The following is a 15,222-nucleotide window of genomic DNA, read 5'->3' as shown; positions in this document are numbered from 1 at the left end:
AATTCAGAAATTCTCAGAGGGACAAGAAACACAAGATGAGATTCAATCCAAAGACAAGTTGAGAGTAAGTTTAAAAGATGTAGTTATCTTCTGACCACCAAAAGGCATGCCAGAGGTAGGAAGCTCACTGGGAAGCCATGACAGTGAGAGTTTCTAGAGATGTAAATCATAGAGTCCTAGAATATGACACAGAAATTGTAAACATTTAATTAAGTTCTTTCAGTTTTGTTTGTCTGTTTGTTGTTAGGTTGGTTTTTGTTTGTTCTTGTTTGTTTGTGTTTTTTTGTTTTGGTTTTTGTATTGTTTGTGTCTTTTACTAGACACTCAGGGAATTAGTTTTGTCCAACAGTTTGCAAAGACAAAATTCAGCCTTGTAAGGCACAAGCAGAAGAATGCTCTCTACAAAATACTCAGCAGAGTTGTATGAGAATTCACACGTAGTGCTTCACTTTAGTGAGCACAGCCTCTGTGTATATTGCCTCTTTTACCCTTTGGATCTGCATTTTGGTGCAGAAGACACATGGCAAAGCAATCTAGCGGAGCTTTTACAGATATCAGCAAAGTTCTAGGCCTTTGGCGTTTCTACTTTTTTATGCTCCCACTTTTTTATAGATTTTCTTCAGATCTTGATCCTATTGTAACATTAGATTATATTTTGTTTCACTGTCCTTGTACACATTCTGACTGTGGGCTACACTAGGTGATCTCCAATCTACAAAAACACAAAGTGGTACATACAATTTCTGATCACTGTTATCTGGAATAGTCCAATTTCTGACCCCCATCAGCCGACATTGTCAAAGGGGGGAAAAAGAAAATAAATCTTTTCTTTATGACATCTGCTCTAACAAGCCCTAGTTCCTGCCTGTTCCTTAGATCAAATATCCTGAGTATCTGCACACCAATGAAACGAGATAGAATATCCCCAGGTTCTTCAGTTCAGAGCTTGGCACTTCTGAGATTCTACAGATACAAACTCTGATAGCATTGAGGAATCAAATATCAATACTGACTTCTTTATTTTTTTTTTCCTGAGGAAGGACATGAGGTCCTGATCTGCCCTAGAGCCTTACCCTCCAGAGTGCAAATGGCTCTTTCCCATCTCATGTCTATGCAGGCCACACCTACGTTGTCCCATCACAGAGAAGTTAGCTGTGGGTCTATCTGCCCCAATGATACATCATAGACTGAAGAAGGCACAGTACTGTACAAATGAAGATCAAAATGGATACATTTCACTAGTGCAAACTCAAGGTATGGGCCGTAGACAAGAAAACCTTTTATTGGTGCTGCAATGGGAGTAATTCAGATGCGGGGGAAACATGGGCATAAAAATTTGAGACTTAGCACTGCAGACTGATAAAGAGCACTTTAGACAGGATTAAACTGTAATGAATTTAAGATATAACTACTCTGAATGTCATTAACATTTACATTATTTGCACAGATCTTTTACTTCATGTGCTACATAAAATTTAAAGGTTAGCATTTTAACCATTTGTTCTCAAATTTCTCTTGCCTGTGTTCAAACTTCTTGGGATAGATTTTGATTTCCCAAGATGTATGGTTAGAGAATCACAGAACTCGCTGAAAGATTTAGATGCAAGGGACCTCAGGAAGTCCATAGTCCCCAACTCTGCTCACAGCAGGGCTGACTCCAGAGGTGGATATGTTACTCATGGCTGTGTCCTGGTGAACATGGAACATCTCCAAGGGTGGAGAACCCCCAGTTTCTCTAAGCAACCTGACAAGGTCCTTTCTTTAGCCTTCCTTGAGGAGGAGGAGGAAGAGAGCAGGAGGAATGCAGTCTTACAGCAAGTGTAAGTGTAATAATACCATCTGTATCTTACGGGGAGGGGTGTAATAGCTGTGCATGGGTGGGAATAACATCCTTGATGAATGGCAGAAGAGACAGAACAAAGGCAAGTTTCATATTTATGTCCCTCAGGAAGAAAACTTAAAGTCCCATGAAGTCTTCCTACAGAGAGAGAGAGAGAGACAATCCTTCTAGCTTGATTCCTCTCCCATGATTTTTTTTTTTTTTTTACTGAAAAGCAGGCACCTTCTGTCAGTGCTGAGAAGCTTAGTAAAAGAAAAACAGTAATTCTGCCACACAAAGTGGTATGATTGTCTCTCTGTGACATGCTCGGGGAATGAAATGGGCTGTTGCCCCGGTGTACAGACGGATTTCCTGAAGCTATTCAGTGAAGATGGCTCAGTGGTTTCAGTCCCATTATCATAGATCATAGAATCACAGAATGGTTTGGATTGGAAGGGACCTTAAAGACCACCTCTTTCCAACTCCCCTGCTGTGAGGGTTGGAACTAGAGCTTCCACTAGACCAGGTTGCTCAGGGCCCCATCCAACCTGGCCTTGAACACTTCCAGAGGTGGGGTAGTCGCAACCTCTCTGGACAACCTGTTCCAGCCCCTCATCGCCCTCATAGTAAAGAATTTCTTCCTAAAATTTCAGCTCAAAACCACTGCCGGGGCCGGCCGAAGCGGGAAGGATGGCGAGGGCTGCCCAGGAGGTGGCAACCGGGAGCCTCTTACGGGAGTGGAGCAAAGGTGGAGGGAGGCTCCCAGGAAAAGAGGTGGCTGCCTTTAAGGTGGGTTTATTTGCCTGCCAGATGGGAAGTCTGTGACCAGCCCCTTTAGAACAGGTAAAGGCAGTAAGGCTTCTCCACCCACTCGCCTTGATCTTTCATCACCACCGTGGGCCAGGCGGGCGGTTGTGCAACGTGCGCGCTGCGCTCGGGAGGCTGCGGGAGAGGCCCATGCGCTGCCCGCAGCAGCCCGGGCGCGGAGGCCTGAGCCGGCGGGGGCTGCGAGCCGGGCCCCCTCTCCGGCCAGCGTGGAGCTGAGCGCCTGGAGCGCCGGGATGGAGCTCTACCTCTGGCTCCTTCTCTTCTGGGCTCTCCTTCCTCCCGAGGTGTCTGGGAAAGAAGGTAAGCGTGGGACCCGCCGCCGGTCCCTCTGCCTGGAGGGCTGGGCTGGGGCGGGCAGGCGGAGAGGGACCTCGCTGAAGGGTAGGGAATGGGACCTGGCCCAAGCGCCTGGGGCTCCAGGGACACCACAGAGGGACTGGGGTATCAGGGAAGGGCAGGTTGGTGGGTGGGAGACCAAGGCCTGGAGCAAACCCCAACCAAATCTCGGTGGCTCAGTGAACGAGCCCAGGTATGTTCTCCCCGTCCTTCTCCACCTCCTCCTAGTTGAAGAACAAATGCCTCGGCATATTCAGTGATCCAAGAGAATTCTGCCCGTTTCCCTAAAACACGGGCCTTGCATATAACAAGTTTAAACACAAACTCAGAAAGTTTCTTCCCCCCCTCTGCCAACACCCCTGCACAGTCCTTAGGAAGCTCTCTTGGGAGTTAACCCTTGTGAGCAAGCAGACAGTCATTTTATTGGAGAATCTTTTACCTACCCCAGTGTTGGAAGCTGGAGCTGGGGTTTACAGTTTCCTCTTCCACCTCTTAAGAATTCCTTGTTTCCCTTCTCTGTTCCACTTACTTCCTTTTATTAGATCTAGTGATCTTTTTTCCTTCTATCCTGAGAGTAGTTACACAGTGGTTATGAAACCTGGGAGAATGGTAACTTGACAGAGAGGTGAAGAAGCGTGCATCTCTGGTCTGTTCCCTACCTCCTCCTGCAGTTAATTTCTGCTAGGGACTTCTGTGTCTCACAGTGAGAGATGTTGGGGCTTTTCCATCCCAAAGACAGTACTTTGCTTCTCCAGGCTCTTGATCAAGAGGACTTAGTCACAGCTGGCAGTTCAGCCATGGGCTCATCTCAGACTGTGAGTGCTGAGTGCTCTAAAGCACTCGTGACAAGCACGTTTCTATCAAGGATCCAGCTACGTGGATGCAGCTAGCAGACATTGTGGAGGAGGCCAGCCTAGGTGAGAAGTAATACAGGGTAGCACCACACAGGCTTTGGTTTCCAGAAGTTTGTGACCAGCAGTTGGCAGTAACACTCAGGGACCTGTCCGCCAGCTTCTCCCCAATCTCAGCCATCTCATTTGGGCTGTGTCTGTGATCTGCTCTTCCTTAACTTGTTGATCTGGGAAACAGCTCATTTTCCCAGCGTCCTGTCTTATCTGAAGTCTTTCTTCTTTTGGAGGACACCTCCGCCCATACGGCTGGACAGCCACATGAGATTCCTAGCAGCAAGGCTGTGGACCAAAGAGCTAGTAGCCTCCAAGTAGTCGTATTCCCTGTGCTTTTCTAGTCTTGCTGACTCAATTTTCCTTTCCTTCCAGAATCCCTGTTGTGGGATTCACTTTGAGAGGTACTTCTTGGCAATGGACTTCATCCTTGCAGTGGGCACTCAGGAGCTAAATGAGTTGCCCTTGCTGACAGAGCAGAGCATGGCATATGGGCTCTGCAATGTTCTTGTCCTGGCCACTTCCAAGTTCCTTTTCCCTTGCTCTGATGGAACTTGCCATACAGCCCCTCTCACTTCCACATTGATGCTTCAGTCCTGTAAAGCATGGGATAGATGTTATCTCGGTGAATGTTCTGGTAGGACTGGCTACCTCACCCTTGGAGGTTTTGAAGCTAACCACAGAAGAATACTATCTCAAATAGAAAGATTGAGAGTAGAAGGGAAGTGATTGAGGAGCCTTGTCTGGACAGGGAGCCTGTGGCTTAGGAAGGTTTTGCCATATGACCACACTGTGAACACTGTGAACTTGCAAAACCCAGATTCCTGCTTTTCCCTTCTCCCAATCCTGAAAGGGTGTTTCAGAGGTGAGAACAGCAGCACAATCCCTCTTATCTCTGATTCTGGGCCCACAGCCTGCTTCCTCATTCCACAGGACTTTTGCTGATCTGCACTTTACACTCTATTACTTAAGTTGGCAGGCAGTATTTGTAAAGCAGTCAGATGAGGGGAAGGAAACCCGGCTATTTAAATGCCATTTAAAAATTTCCCCCTCCTACCTTTCACCCCAAATTCTTTTCTGAGATGTTTAGAAATGACCCCTCTGAATACACCCACAGGAATCTAAAAGAGAATCCAAGGAATTTTTCCTGCTTCCTGTGATCCCCAGCTGGGGCTGCGATAGGTGCAGGGAAACCAGTAGTCTGTTCTGGCAGCACCAGCAGACCCAAAGGCAGGCACAAAGCTGCACATGTGATCTAACATCTCTTTGGATCAAGACTTGAGGGCAAACTCTGATCACATTTTCAAATTTCTTTGAGGGCTAAAAATGAACATAGCAATGATTTTCTCCTTTGTCACACGACTCCAGTAGCCAAAGCTTAACACAGCTGTGCAGGGCAATTCTGCAAGAGGTGGCCATAGTATGGCCAGAGCTGTTACTCTCTTGATGTCCCTGCTAAAGACTTAAACGATTTCTAGGCCACCATCAGATGGTGGACAGCCTGAGTTAGAAGTAGAGGTCTCATCAGTTTGCACAACTGATGCATCATCATGGTTTTTGGATACTGTGACAATGGCAAGTCCTTTCTACACTTCGCACTCCCTCAGTACTCTCCCACTGTGTTTCAAGCACTGAATAGTAACTCTAGGTGACACTGATTGATCTTTTGTGTTGGTAATTTGTTTGATTGTCTTCCTCTTCATCCATTTAGTCTGCTGCCTTCGTATTCCAAGGGAAAGGTGTTCAGCTGCTAATGCTGAGTTGCCATTTGAATAGGCTTCAGCCTTCTCCTTCCCTTTTGGGGCAGGTTTAGGAAGTAATAAAATTTGTCAGGGTTGCATTTTTTTGGTATCTGTGAGAGGGGGTCTTGTAAAAACTTTTAACTCCTGACTAGCTGCACTGTCTTGTATCTTTCCATCCTTCCTTTAGCAATACTTTTCTTCTGTGACAAAACAAGGATGAAACCATTCTATTGGCCATATAAGTTGAGTCACTGATTTCTTTTTTCCTCTTCTTCTTCTGGTTTTCAGTGAATCTACTTGACACAAGCACTGCGCAGGGTGAACTAGGCTGGCTTCCAGACCCTCCAGAAGTAGGGGTGAGTACACACATTCAAGGAAGGGGAGCCACTGGGAGTACTAAATGATGCAAAAGCATAATCCATGTTGAACTTTCACCCTTCCTACTGAAATCGAGCTTCTGCAGCTCTCTCCTGAAAATTTTATGCTTTGTAAATATCTCTCCCTTTCTGCCCCTTCACTTCTGCAGTCTCAGCCACTAGCCAGCTTTTAAGGACTGATAGCTCATTGAGTTTCAGTAGCTTTTCTGATGCTTGCTGACTTTCATTAGCTCTCAGTGATTAAACATATCCTTGAAATATATTGTTTCCATGAAGTAATAAAGCAATGGAGAGAAAAAAAAGAAAAAATATCCAATCATCATCTAGTTTTTCATTCTGTCATATTACAAATAAATCTTACATCTCTTTTTCTAAGAAAATAGGCATAGCAGAAGTATTACTGTCTCAAAGTCCTTCAAGAAATTAGAAACACATTACACATCTTTTAATTCAGCAGCTGACTGAAGAAATAGCTGTTAACTCATGGGGCAACAACCTGCTCTTATGAGTGGGCTGCAAGATTCTAGGACCTTACACCCAGCCCTAATGCTGTGTTTGGTCCACACAGCTGATAATGAGAAAAGCATTTCCCTTTGTTTCATGAGTACAAAACTGAGTTGATGGAAGTGCTTAAAAATCTACTCCTGAAATCACTGCAAAATAGGACCCCAAAAGACAGCTGAACTCTCAGGTATTTTTGTACAAGTACAGCTATTTTGTATGCAGTACAGTCGAGCAGTCCCTTTAGTGTCACAACCGACGTTGTCAAAGATGGTTTCCTTTGTAACAGCAGAACTGTGGCAGTGGCGGAAGGAAGGCACAAAGAAAATGGAATTTACGAAGTAGTTAGAAGGACATACATAATTCATAGTTCTAAGTTCCTCATCCATGCTCTTGTCTTTCTAGCAAGTCCCAAGCTTTCCTGTGGAGAGAGTCTTCACCCTTGATGCCTATAAAGTAGACCTGGGTTCAGCCTGTTCCTAATTAATTTTCATAACTTTCCTCTGTAATGTGCTGTGGCTGCTTTAAATTCACCCCAGCCTCCTCCTCCTCCTCCTCCTCCTCCCAGTAGCCTTGCTGGGTAAAGTAGAGCCAGACAGTGAGGTTCTCCAGTACTGGCATAACTGCCTTTGTTTTATTAGTAAACTGTTTTGGTTATTATTATTATACCCTACTCAAAACAGGTGCCCTAGTGAGACATACATGTAGATCATGTTTTGCCCATTGTTTCCTTTGTTGTCCCATCAACTGTCTGTGTGGCAATTTTACCCCAATTCTAGGCTCCAAGCATGTTCACAATGAAGTCTAACTCTTGAAGAGATTAGAAAAAATCACTGAAAAGTGCATTCTAAAAAAAATCTGATAGGAAGAAAATAAAATCTCTATTACAGAACATCTGATTTTTGCATAGTAGGTTCACAGCAGTGTAAGGAGTAGGCATACCCATCTACTTGTGCTACATCTGCTTTTCAAAATATGTATATTCAAAATGTAATTGGAACTGAGAAAACATGACCTGTGAGCAATCAAAACTAATAGATCAGGATACTGATGACTGATAAAATAACAGAGCATGAAGAATAGATTCATTGACTCTCAATGAGCAAGTCTTTTGCAGAGATTTGTCTAATCACATCATTTCCCAATAACTGCTAGGTGGAAGGCTGACAAATTACCACAAGCAAAAAGGGAAAAATGGATGATTCTCTTGTAATAGAACTTTGAACAACTCTTCATGAAATAATTTGTCCAAAATGAAGAAATAAATATGTTTAAAAAAGAACTGAAAATAATTCAGAATATTTTTTGACACAAATGAGCCAAGAGTAATACTGAATAGTCTGACTAGCTTGATTAGTAAAAGGCTGGAAACACCTGAGCTGTATTGCATACACAGTTGAAGGGTGTATTTCATGTAACACTGGTACTTGTACCTCACCTCAGATGCCAGAGATCTCCCATCTCTGAGCTGGATTTGTGTCAATACACTTATCGCACAGAGGAGGAATTTGCCATGAGGAATTTTCATGCTTTATATGGACAAGGCCTCCGAGGCATAGCCCAGAGAGATTGGATAAGTCTGTGGAGGCAGAATTACACCTTTGTTTTCTCCTCACTTTTAGCCAATGACAGTGGGTGAAATGGCTTGCCATGGGTGGTTGTTTCAGGGTCAGACTTGGTCTGTGTCCAGCACAGGCAATGTTTCTGTTAACACGTGAGCAGCCTAAGGGCACCAAGCTGTACACCAGTCAGTTTTACACAGTATGTCTAGTAGTTCAAAACTTGTAGATTACATTAACTGCCATCTTGCCTAAGCTTAAAGTTAGTCTTTAAGTGAAAGTCTCTGTACTTAAAGTGTCTATAGAGTTGTGTTTGCTAAAAGATTTGTGTTAGTTTGTTTTATAGTAGCTGTTTAGAAAGGGTTTCATTCATTTTAGGCTACTACTGGAAACTAGGCTTTTAGAAAGGCAGACTATAGTTTCTACAACTCCTTTTTTATCTACTTTACCACCCCCCTCCACCATCTTCTAACAAATTTCTTGATAATTTTTTTTGTCTTTGAAATTTTGCAACAGCAATAGCAGCTGGGCACAGAGAGGTGTATTACACCACTAGTGGTAGAATTCCACCTTCTAACATACATTAGAGAGCTAATGATGACCGTTTTGAAGGTAACAGGAGTATGGAATTTACTTGCCCTGACATTTCTTTAAGATTCCTCATGCTGCACAAGCAGCCTAGCTACTTGAACTGGTTTCAAAAATCACTGAAACTGTTCAAAAAAGACTTCCCAAATCCAATCATGAACAAATTCAGTTATTAGGCATAGTAGCATTGCTTTCTGGTAGCTTGTAAAATAACAGTATAAAAAGTTATTTATTTCTAATTTTCTTTCAAGTAGAATTGCATCAGCTTTGAACAGATTGTGATGAGAAATCATGTTATCCTCTTGCATTTTGCTTTTAATAGGCAAGGCCCTGAGCCACACAGCCTGGCTTTGAAGTTAGCTTTGTTCTGAGCAGGGAATTGGAGGAGAGACCCAAAGGTCCCTTTCCACCTAAATCTTTGTGTTTGTGTGATATTTTTAATTGTTTGTTTGTTAGAATTCTGAGCTTGAATTTTTAGCCCAGGCACAAAAGGTCCTTCCAATTTTACATGAACTCTGTAATAACAATTCCTATGGATTTTCTGTATCAGTTTATGTAGGCCTATGATACAATGTATTGAGCAATGCAATATTTGTCTTTAATGCTATGATTATCTCCTCCCCAGCTTGTGGGCCTGTCTTGAAATTTTCCTTTTATCCACAATTTCTAATTTCCTTTCTGTGTATGTGAATAACATTTGCATAATCCAGTCATACTTCCATGAGTATATGTGACTACTAAAATTCCAAGCCATTTGTACTGGAGAATGCTGCACACTGGGCTTGTCAATATGACTTTCTCTCTCTGTGCTGTTGAATGGATTGTAAATTAAATACTCTTTTATTCTTTTTTAGCTACTATGTTTTCTTGAGAGGTGTGCTTTCACTAGTTCTACAGCTGTCTATGCTTGTAGAAGGGTCCTGTTTCAAGTGACTTTGTTTTCAATTGGATGTATGTTATTTTAGGAATCACATGAACTCTGCTGCAGCCAAATCCTCTCATATTTATTACATATTAAAAATTTGGCAAGGCTCAGTTCTCCACTGGTAGCTGGTTTTATGGAGCTTATTTTTCCCAGCTTATATTCCTGCATGGATCATAGTATTATCAAAGCTCCCATATTATTTTCTTAGTCTCCTTTCTAGGTTGGTATTGTTCTCAATCTCCTATTCGTGGTGAGGAGGAGGCCATAGTTTTTTTCCTGCCTATTTCATTCTCTTGCTTGCTTCCCCACGTACATCAAAGCTATCAAATTTTCTAACCAGGTTTCCCAGTGTGCATGGCACTTGATCTGCTCAACTTTTCCAAAGTCTACTTTCAAACAGGACAAACGATGTGTACGTAATCCCAGTGGCCTAATGTATCCCGGAGGCATCCCAGTAGCCACTAGCTACAACTATTGTAGCTCCAAAAACACTTGAAAACTTTGGAAATTATGTAATTCTTGTTCAGTTCTGCACCCTGTATTTCACATGATCATAGTGGCTGCCAAAGCTATGTGAATACAATTTGAGTAAGCCAAAAATCAGATTTTTTTTTTTATGATATCGTTGTCCTATTGAATCCCAGGCATGGTTCAAATTCTACAGTGCTAAATTGTTGTCTTTAGGTAACAGACTAGATCAAGTACCTGTGACCTGTCAGCAACTTCTGTATCACTGACCACACAATAACATTTACATGCCTTCAGGTTCTAGCAGACTAAGAGGTCCCAGATGTTGATATCAGCTGATGGCTGGTTTCTGTTTCCACCACTTCTGGTCAGACAGATAGGCCTGTCATGAAGGAAATAGTGCTGCAGGCCACACAGCCTTCAACCTGCAAGCAGTTCCAGCAGAGCACTCCTTATCTCGTTAAACCTGGGCAGTTCACTTAGTCAGACTCCTTGGTATCTTACTCAGTCTTACCTGGAACAAGTCTCAGCCAGTCAGCTCTTTGTAGCATTGGAAGGTGGTGTGAAAAATAGCCATCAGAAACTCTATTCTGTGCACCTCCTCCCACAACTGTGGGCAATGCATGTCCTTTAAGAGCTAACTCAGAAGGGTGTCATCACCTCTGAAACTGGAGAATAGCAGCATACACCTCAGGCTGTGCTCAGCTTAAGTACAGGCACAGGGGATTAGCTCCTCCAAGTGAACAGGATCTTTATAGAAATAAGGGACAAATGCTTAGTAAAGAAAACAACCACCTGGAAATGCGAACAGCTCTGGCTTCAGGGTTGTATCCTGACATGACCTGCTGCTGTTGATGCATGCACTGGGTGCAGATACTTGTTGATGGTATTCTGTTAATTGAAAATTAGTTATTTTGTGTGGATTTGGAAGAGAAAGGATAAAAATATTATGGATATCCAGATATACTTTACTCAGAAGGGTGAGAAGGGTGAGTAAAAAATAGTGAGATGAGAGCAAATAAAGTGTAAATTAATAGCTGTACGGTATCAACCAGGTAGCCTAGGATGGAATCGCTGCCATAGACCCAAGTAACAATCTCAGCCAGTGCACTCAGTGGTGTGATCTAAAGGCCAGAAAAGAGCACATTCTGAGCCAAAGTGAAGATGCTGTACAACCATGACATTCATCACTACAGCTGCTTGGGCACTGTGGTGGTGACAGCACTGTTGCCTAGCAGCTTCAGAAGGCTGATTCACCCTTTTATAGCTGTTGAATGAGTGGACAAGGTTCAGTGAACTTCCTCACGTCAACACAAAAGCAGCACAAGTCAGCTGGAGCTTTGAGATTAATCTGCCTATAGCATGGTCCTCCAAGAAGACTAACAGGCTATTTAAAATAATAATAATAATAAAAACCCAACCAACCAAAAAACCAAAACCAAAATAACTTTTATTATAATACCAACCAGAATACTGGTGAGTTTGCAGGCAGGCAGGTTAGAAAGAAAAGGCTTCATGTTTTTTATTGCCTTTTGTATGCTTGCTAGATGAACCTATGCTTTGAAGTGTGATTCTTACTATCTCAGAGGTGGATCTGCAGAAAAATATGCCCATGATTTCTTGGAAGGTTATTTCCATTGTTTTTAACACCTAGTTCCCGGCTTTTCTATGCTGAGCTGACCCGAAGCTTGCCAGCTCCTCATGTGACTTCCATGCTGCCAACTCCTGCAGCTTCTTTTCTCCAAGCAGGTTTGATCATCTCAAGGAAAAGGCACAATTACCCAATTCCTGATCCATCTTTAAAAGGAACTTACACAAACAGAGCAAGTATTGTCCATCACCATCAGACTCTTTTCCAGGTTTCTGTAAGTCTAGAAGTGTAGTTGACATACCATACAAAACCACAACTCACAATAAAAAGCCCTTCAACTTGAAAAAATATAAAAAATCACTTCCATTTACGATGGATCCTATGCAATGTACAATGTAGTGCAAAAATAACATGAGAGCTAACGTTTTCTGTAGTGGTAATACAACTTTAGCCATAAATTCTGAACTCTTAAGATGCACCATCTGATTTTCCACTTCTGTCCTTTTTGTAGTTACTGATATCATTAGTCAGTGTTAAGAAAAGAGGTATATATGAAACAAATGTTCCAAAATACTGAGGTGAAATGTTGGACTAGAGTATCATTATCCCTCATCTAGTAGCATCTCTCGTGACTAGAACTGTTTTCATGCAAGACCTTACTTAATGTGGCCAGACAGTTCAGAGAATGAGCAGACAGCAGAACCTGAGTTTGATAAACAGGTTCTGTAATCAATGTGCTGGAGCTCTGTGGCTCACATTAGCACTTATATTCCCATAAGAACATGCATGAGTACAAGTTAAATTAAAAGGATGTGGGTGGGATGGAGACCTATGTGCTAGTGCCCTAAAGAACGAGTAATTACATAAAGCAGTTGCTCCTCCCTGAAAATAATCAATGGATCATTGTGGGGAAAAAATATCTCATCCCACCCATAAAGATACTGTAGATAAGTAAACACCACTTCTATGTTCATTTGTGTCAAAGGCTCCATGATGATGTGATGAAATCAAAATTGCCTGACCATAGCCAAATGATCAAAGAAATAAAAGTAGCCTTGGCTGTTCTCAGATTTAAAGTTATAGACACTCATGAAGTGTCTAGATGTCACCACACTTCTTTCATCATCGTCATCTAAATTGTCTTCCACACCAGCAAATGAACTTCAAAGAGTATTGAGAAACTTTCAGTGAAGGGTCACAGAAGCTTCATTTTGGAATACACCACTGTGGTGCTGCTATTCTTGGCTGGCTGGTCTAGCCTTACCTACTTACAGATTTTTGTCAGATGTATTTTGGCTAAAGAGAAGCTCTTCATCACACCATGGCAAGTGCCAGCAAAGTGCCTCTACTGTCACAGGCTTTCCTCTGAGGCACTACACTAAGATTGTAGTATAGTTGCAATTGTCTTCAACTCTGAATCTGTTCCAGGAAGGTTTTTTGGTCATAGTGGCATGCAAATGCTACTATACAAAAGTCAAAGACACTCCACAGGCAAAAGTGCAGCCAGGGAAAGGGGACAGAAACTGTTCAGTGGCACATGTTCTGCTAGGAGGTTTCTGGCTTGGCACAGCAGTGATGTATTGCTGCTGAAGAGGTTTGCTGGTTTGGGGCCTTGCAATTATTCTTCAGGAGGAGATTTAATGGCTTCTGAATTCTCTGAAAATTAGATGGTAAAGAGATACACTTGCTAAGCTCAGGTACACTGTAGCTGGCTGTACTAACTTAGCCAGTGTTTTCAGCTTAGTGGAACTTTCTAACCCAAAGTTAAAGAAGTTATTATATTTCAACTTTTCCAGTGGAGACATGCATCTTAGTTTAGTTACTTTAAACCTACTGGCAATATGCTTGCCCTGTTGTCGCTTCTGTAAGTCTCGTAAAAGTATTGCCGCGCCTTTCCTCAGGGGTCTGCAGGCCACAGATTGGAAGCCACTGTGCTAAGGTAATGTGAAAACAAATGAGATATAGGTCACAGCATGCAGGCTCTTATCTGAAAAGAGACAGGCAAGCTGGAGATGGAGACAGCATTCCTATTGCAAGTCACAAGCTCTTTTGACTTGTCGGAGCCTAACAATTTGCAAAACTGTCAGTCTGCTGCCTCTGTCACTGGCAGCCTACCTCTTCATTAGCAGGGATGAACTTTGTATTCATCAACATAAAAAGCTTGTTTGCTTTTTTTCCCCCCCATCTAAAAAAGACTAAAACCGAAAGAGACCACTTCGCTGATGCCTGCAGAGCCTGAGACAGTGGCTCTAAGAAGACAGATTGTCCTAGATAGGATCCTTGACAGGGACCTAACTTAGAGAAGGTTCATTATATAGAAAAAGCAGAGTAAGCCTTCCTCAGGCTTCAGACCTTCGAACTGTGTAATCAATTCAGAGTCGATGGAGGCAGATATTAAAAGGCATACACCTTATCTTATCTTGTCTTTGGATTTGTACTCACATAGCAGACCAAACCAATATTGTTTACTACATATATATATTGGTGCCCTTCTAGATTGTTATTCAAGTCATTCTGAACTGCCTTCATAAAGACAGCCTGGCTCCACCACTACTTTCTTTATATGGAATCCAACCGATTGGAGGAAATCTGTCTTCCTTTTTTCTAAACTTGTAGTGTTCTGAGGTTATTGAGACAGTACTTTGTTTTGAGGTTGACATTCACTTACTGCTCATTGCTGTGCTGGAATTATTTTGCTCTGTGTTATACCACCCCACCAAGACTTTCAAGAACAAACTTTTGAAACTAAGTGCCTGTATTAGTGTATAGGGTCCTGAGAAGCAGAGAACACTCTTTTTCTTCTCAAATCCAATGGCTACATCCTTACACTTTTAATGATGTCAAAGTACTAAGTCATGGCCCTCTCCTGAATCCACTGGCATTTGTTTTCTTAGCAACTTTTAAAGAATTCTATTTGATTTGAAAGTTTGAAGACTAGTTTTAAGACATTTTAGACTTTACTTAAAAAAAAAAAGAGTTTAAAGGGATTTTTAAAGAATAAAATTTAAGGAATTAAGGAAGTCCTTAGCTTGCTTGGAGTAAGGAATTGGACTTGATGTTCTCCAAGGGTCCTTTCCAACCTAAGTCTTTCCATGATTCTGCATGCTGTAAGTTTTCTCTAGCATCATAAAACCAGAAGTTCACTCACTGCTAGAATGAAGAGGTCTGATTGACACTCTCCCCCACTCCTACTAGAAGAATGTCACCCATCCTGTGGCCTGATGACTGGAGCAAGGACACAGTGCCTGGAATGAAATGGGTAGAAAGTTATATTATCAAAGGAGGTTGGTTCAATCTCATTGGCAGACAAACTGGAGAGCCAAGTAATTAATATTGATTGAGCCAGACTTTACCACACATGTCTATTAAGAACATTACATTAAAAATCAGAGGCATACATTTTGATTTTGCAGCAGATTCTTTGAGGATATGAGACAGTTGCCTAGCAACTTCTGGTCTCATCACCCTTTCATTAAGTGTTGTATGTAACAGTTTTCCTCTACTACTTTGAATTTAAAAGCTTCATTGAATAATAAAAAGAAGTCAGAAGCATATTAAACAATAGTTCTGTATTGTTAGCATAAAT

The 15,222-nt window shown here is 42.1% G+C and overlaps 1 protein-coding gene across 1 annotated transcript in view; it reads left to right on the top strand.

The window, feature by feature from the left end:
• The first annotated feature begins 2,554 nt into the window (after window positions 1–2,554).
• Window positions 2,555–15,222, top strand: part of EPHA1 (EPH receptor A1) — a 34,301-nt gene continuing 21,633 nt past the window's right edge. The window contains exons 1-2 of the mRNA XM_051780711.1: window positions 2,555–2,947; window positions 5,916–5,983. Of these exons, the coding sequence (XP_051636671.1) occupies window positions 2,881–2,947; window positions 5,916–5,983 (135 nt within the window). The 5' untranslated portion in view covers window positions 2,555–2,880. The remainder of the gene's footprint in view (window positions 2,948–5,915; window positions 5,984–15,222) is intronic.

This window comes from Manacus candei, unplaced genomic scaffold, assembly GCF_025592945.1.
Source record: "Manacus candei isolate 608988 ecotype Guabito, Panama unplaced genomic scaffold, ASM2559294v1 h1tg000014l, whole genome shotgun sequence".
In the NCBI taxonomy this organism is placed as follows: Eukaryota; Metazoa; Chordata; class Aves; order Passeriformes; family Pipridae; genus Manacus; species Manacus candei.
The sequence above is the reverse complement of the archived record's forward strand: the minus strand, read 5'-3'. Positions and strand labels throughout refer to the sequence as shown.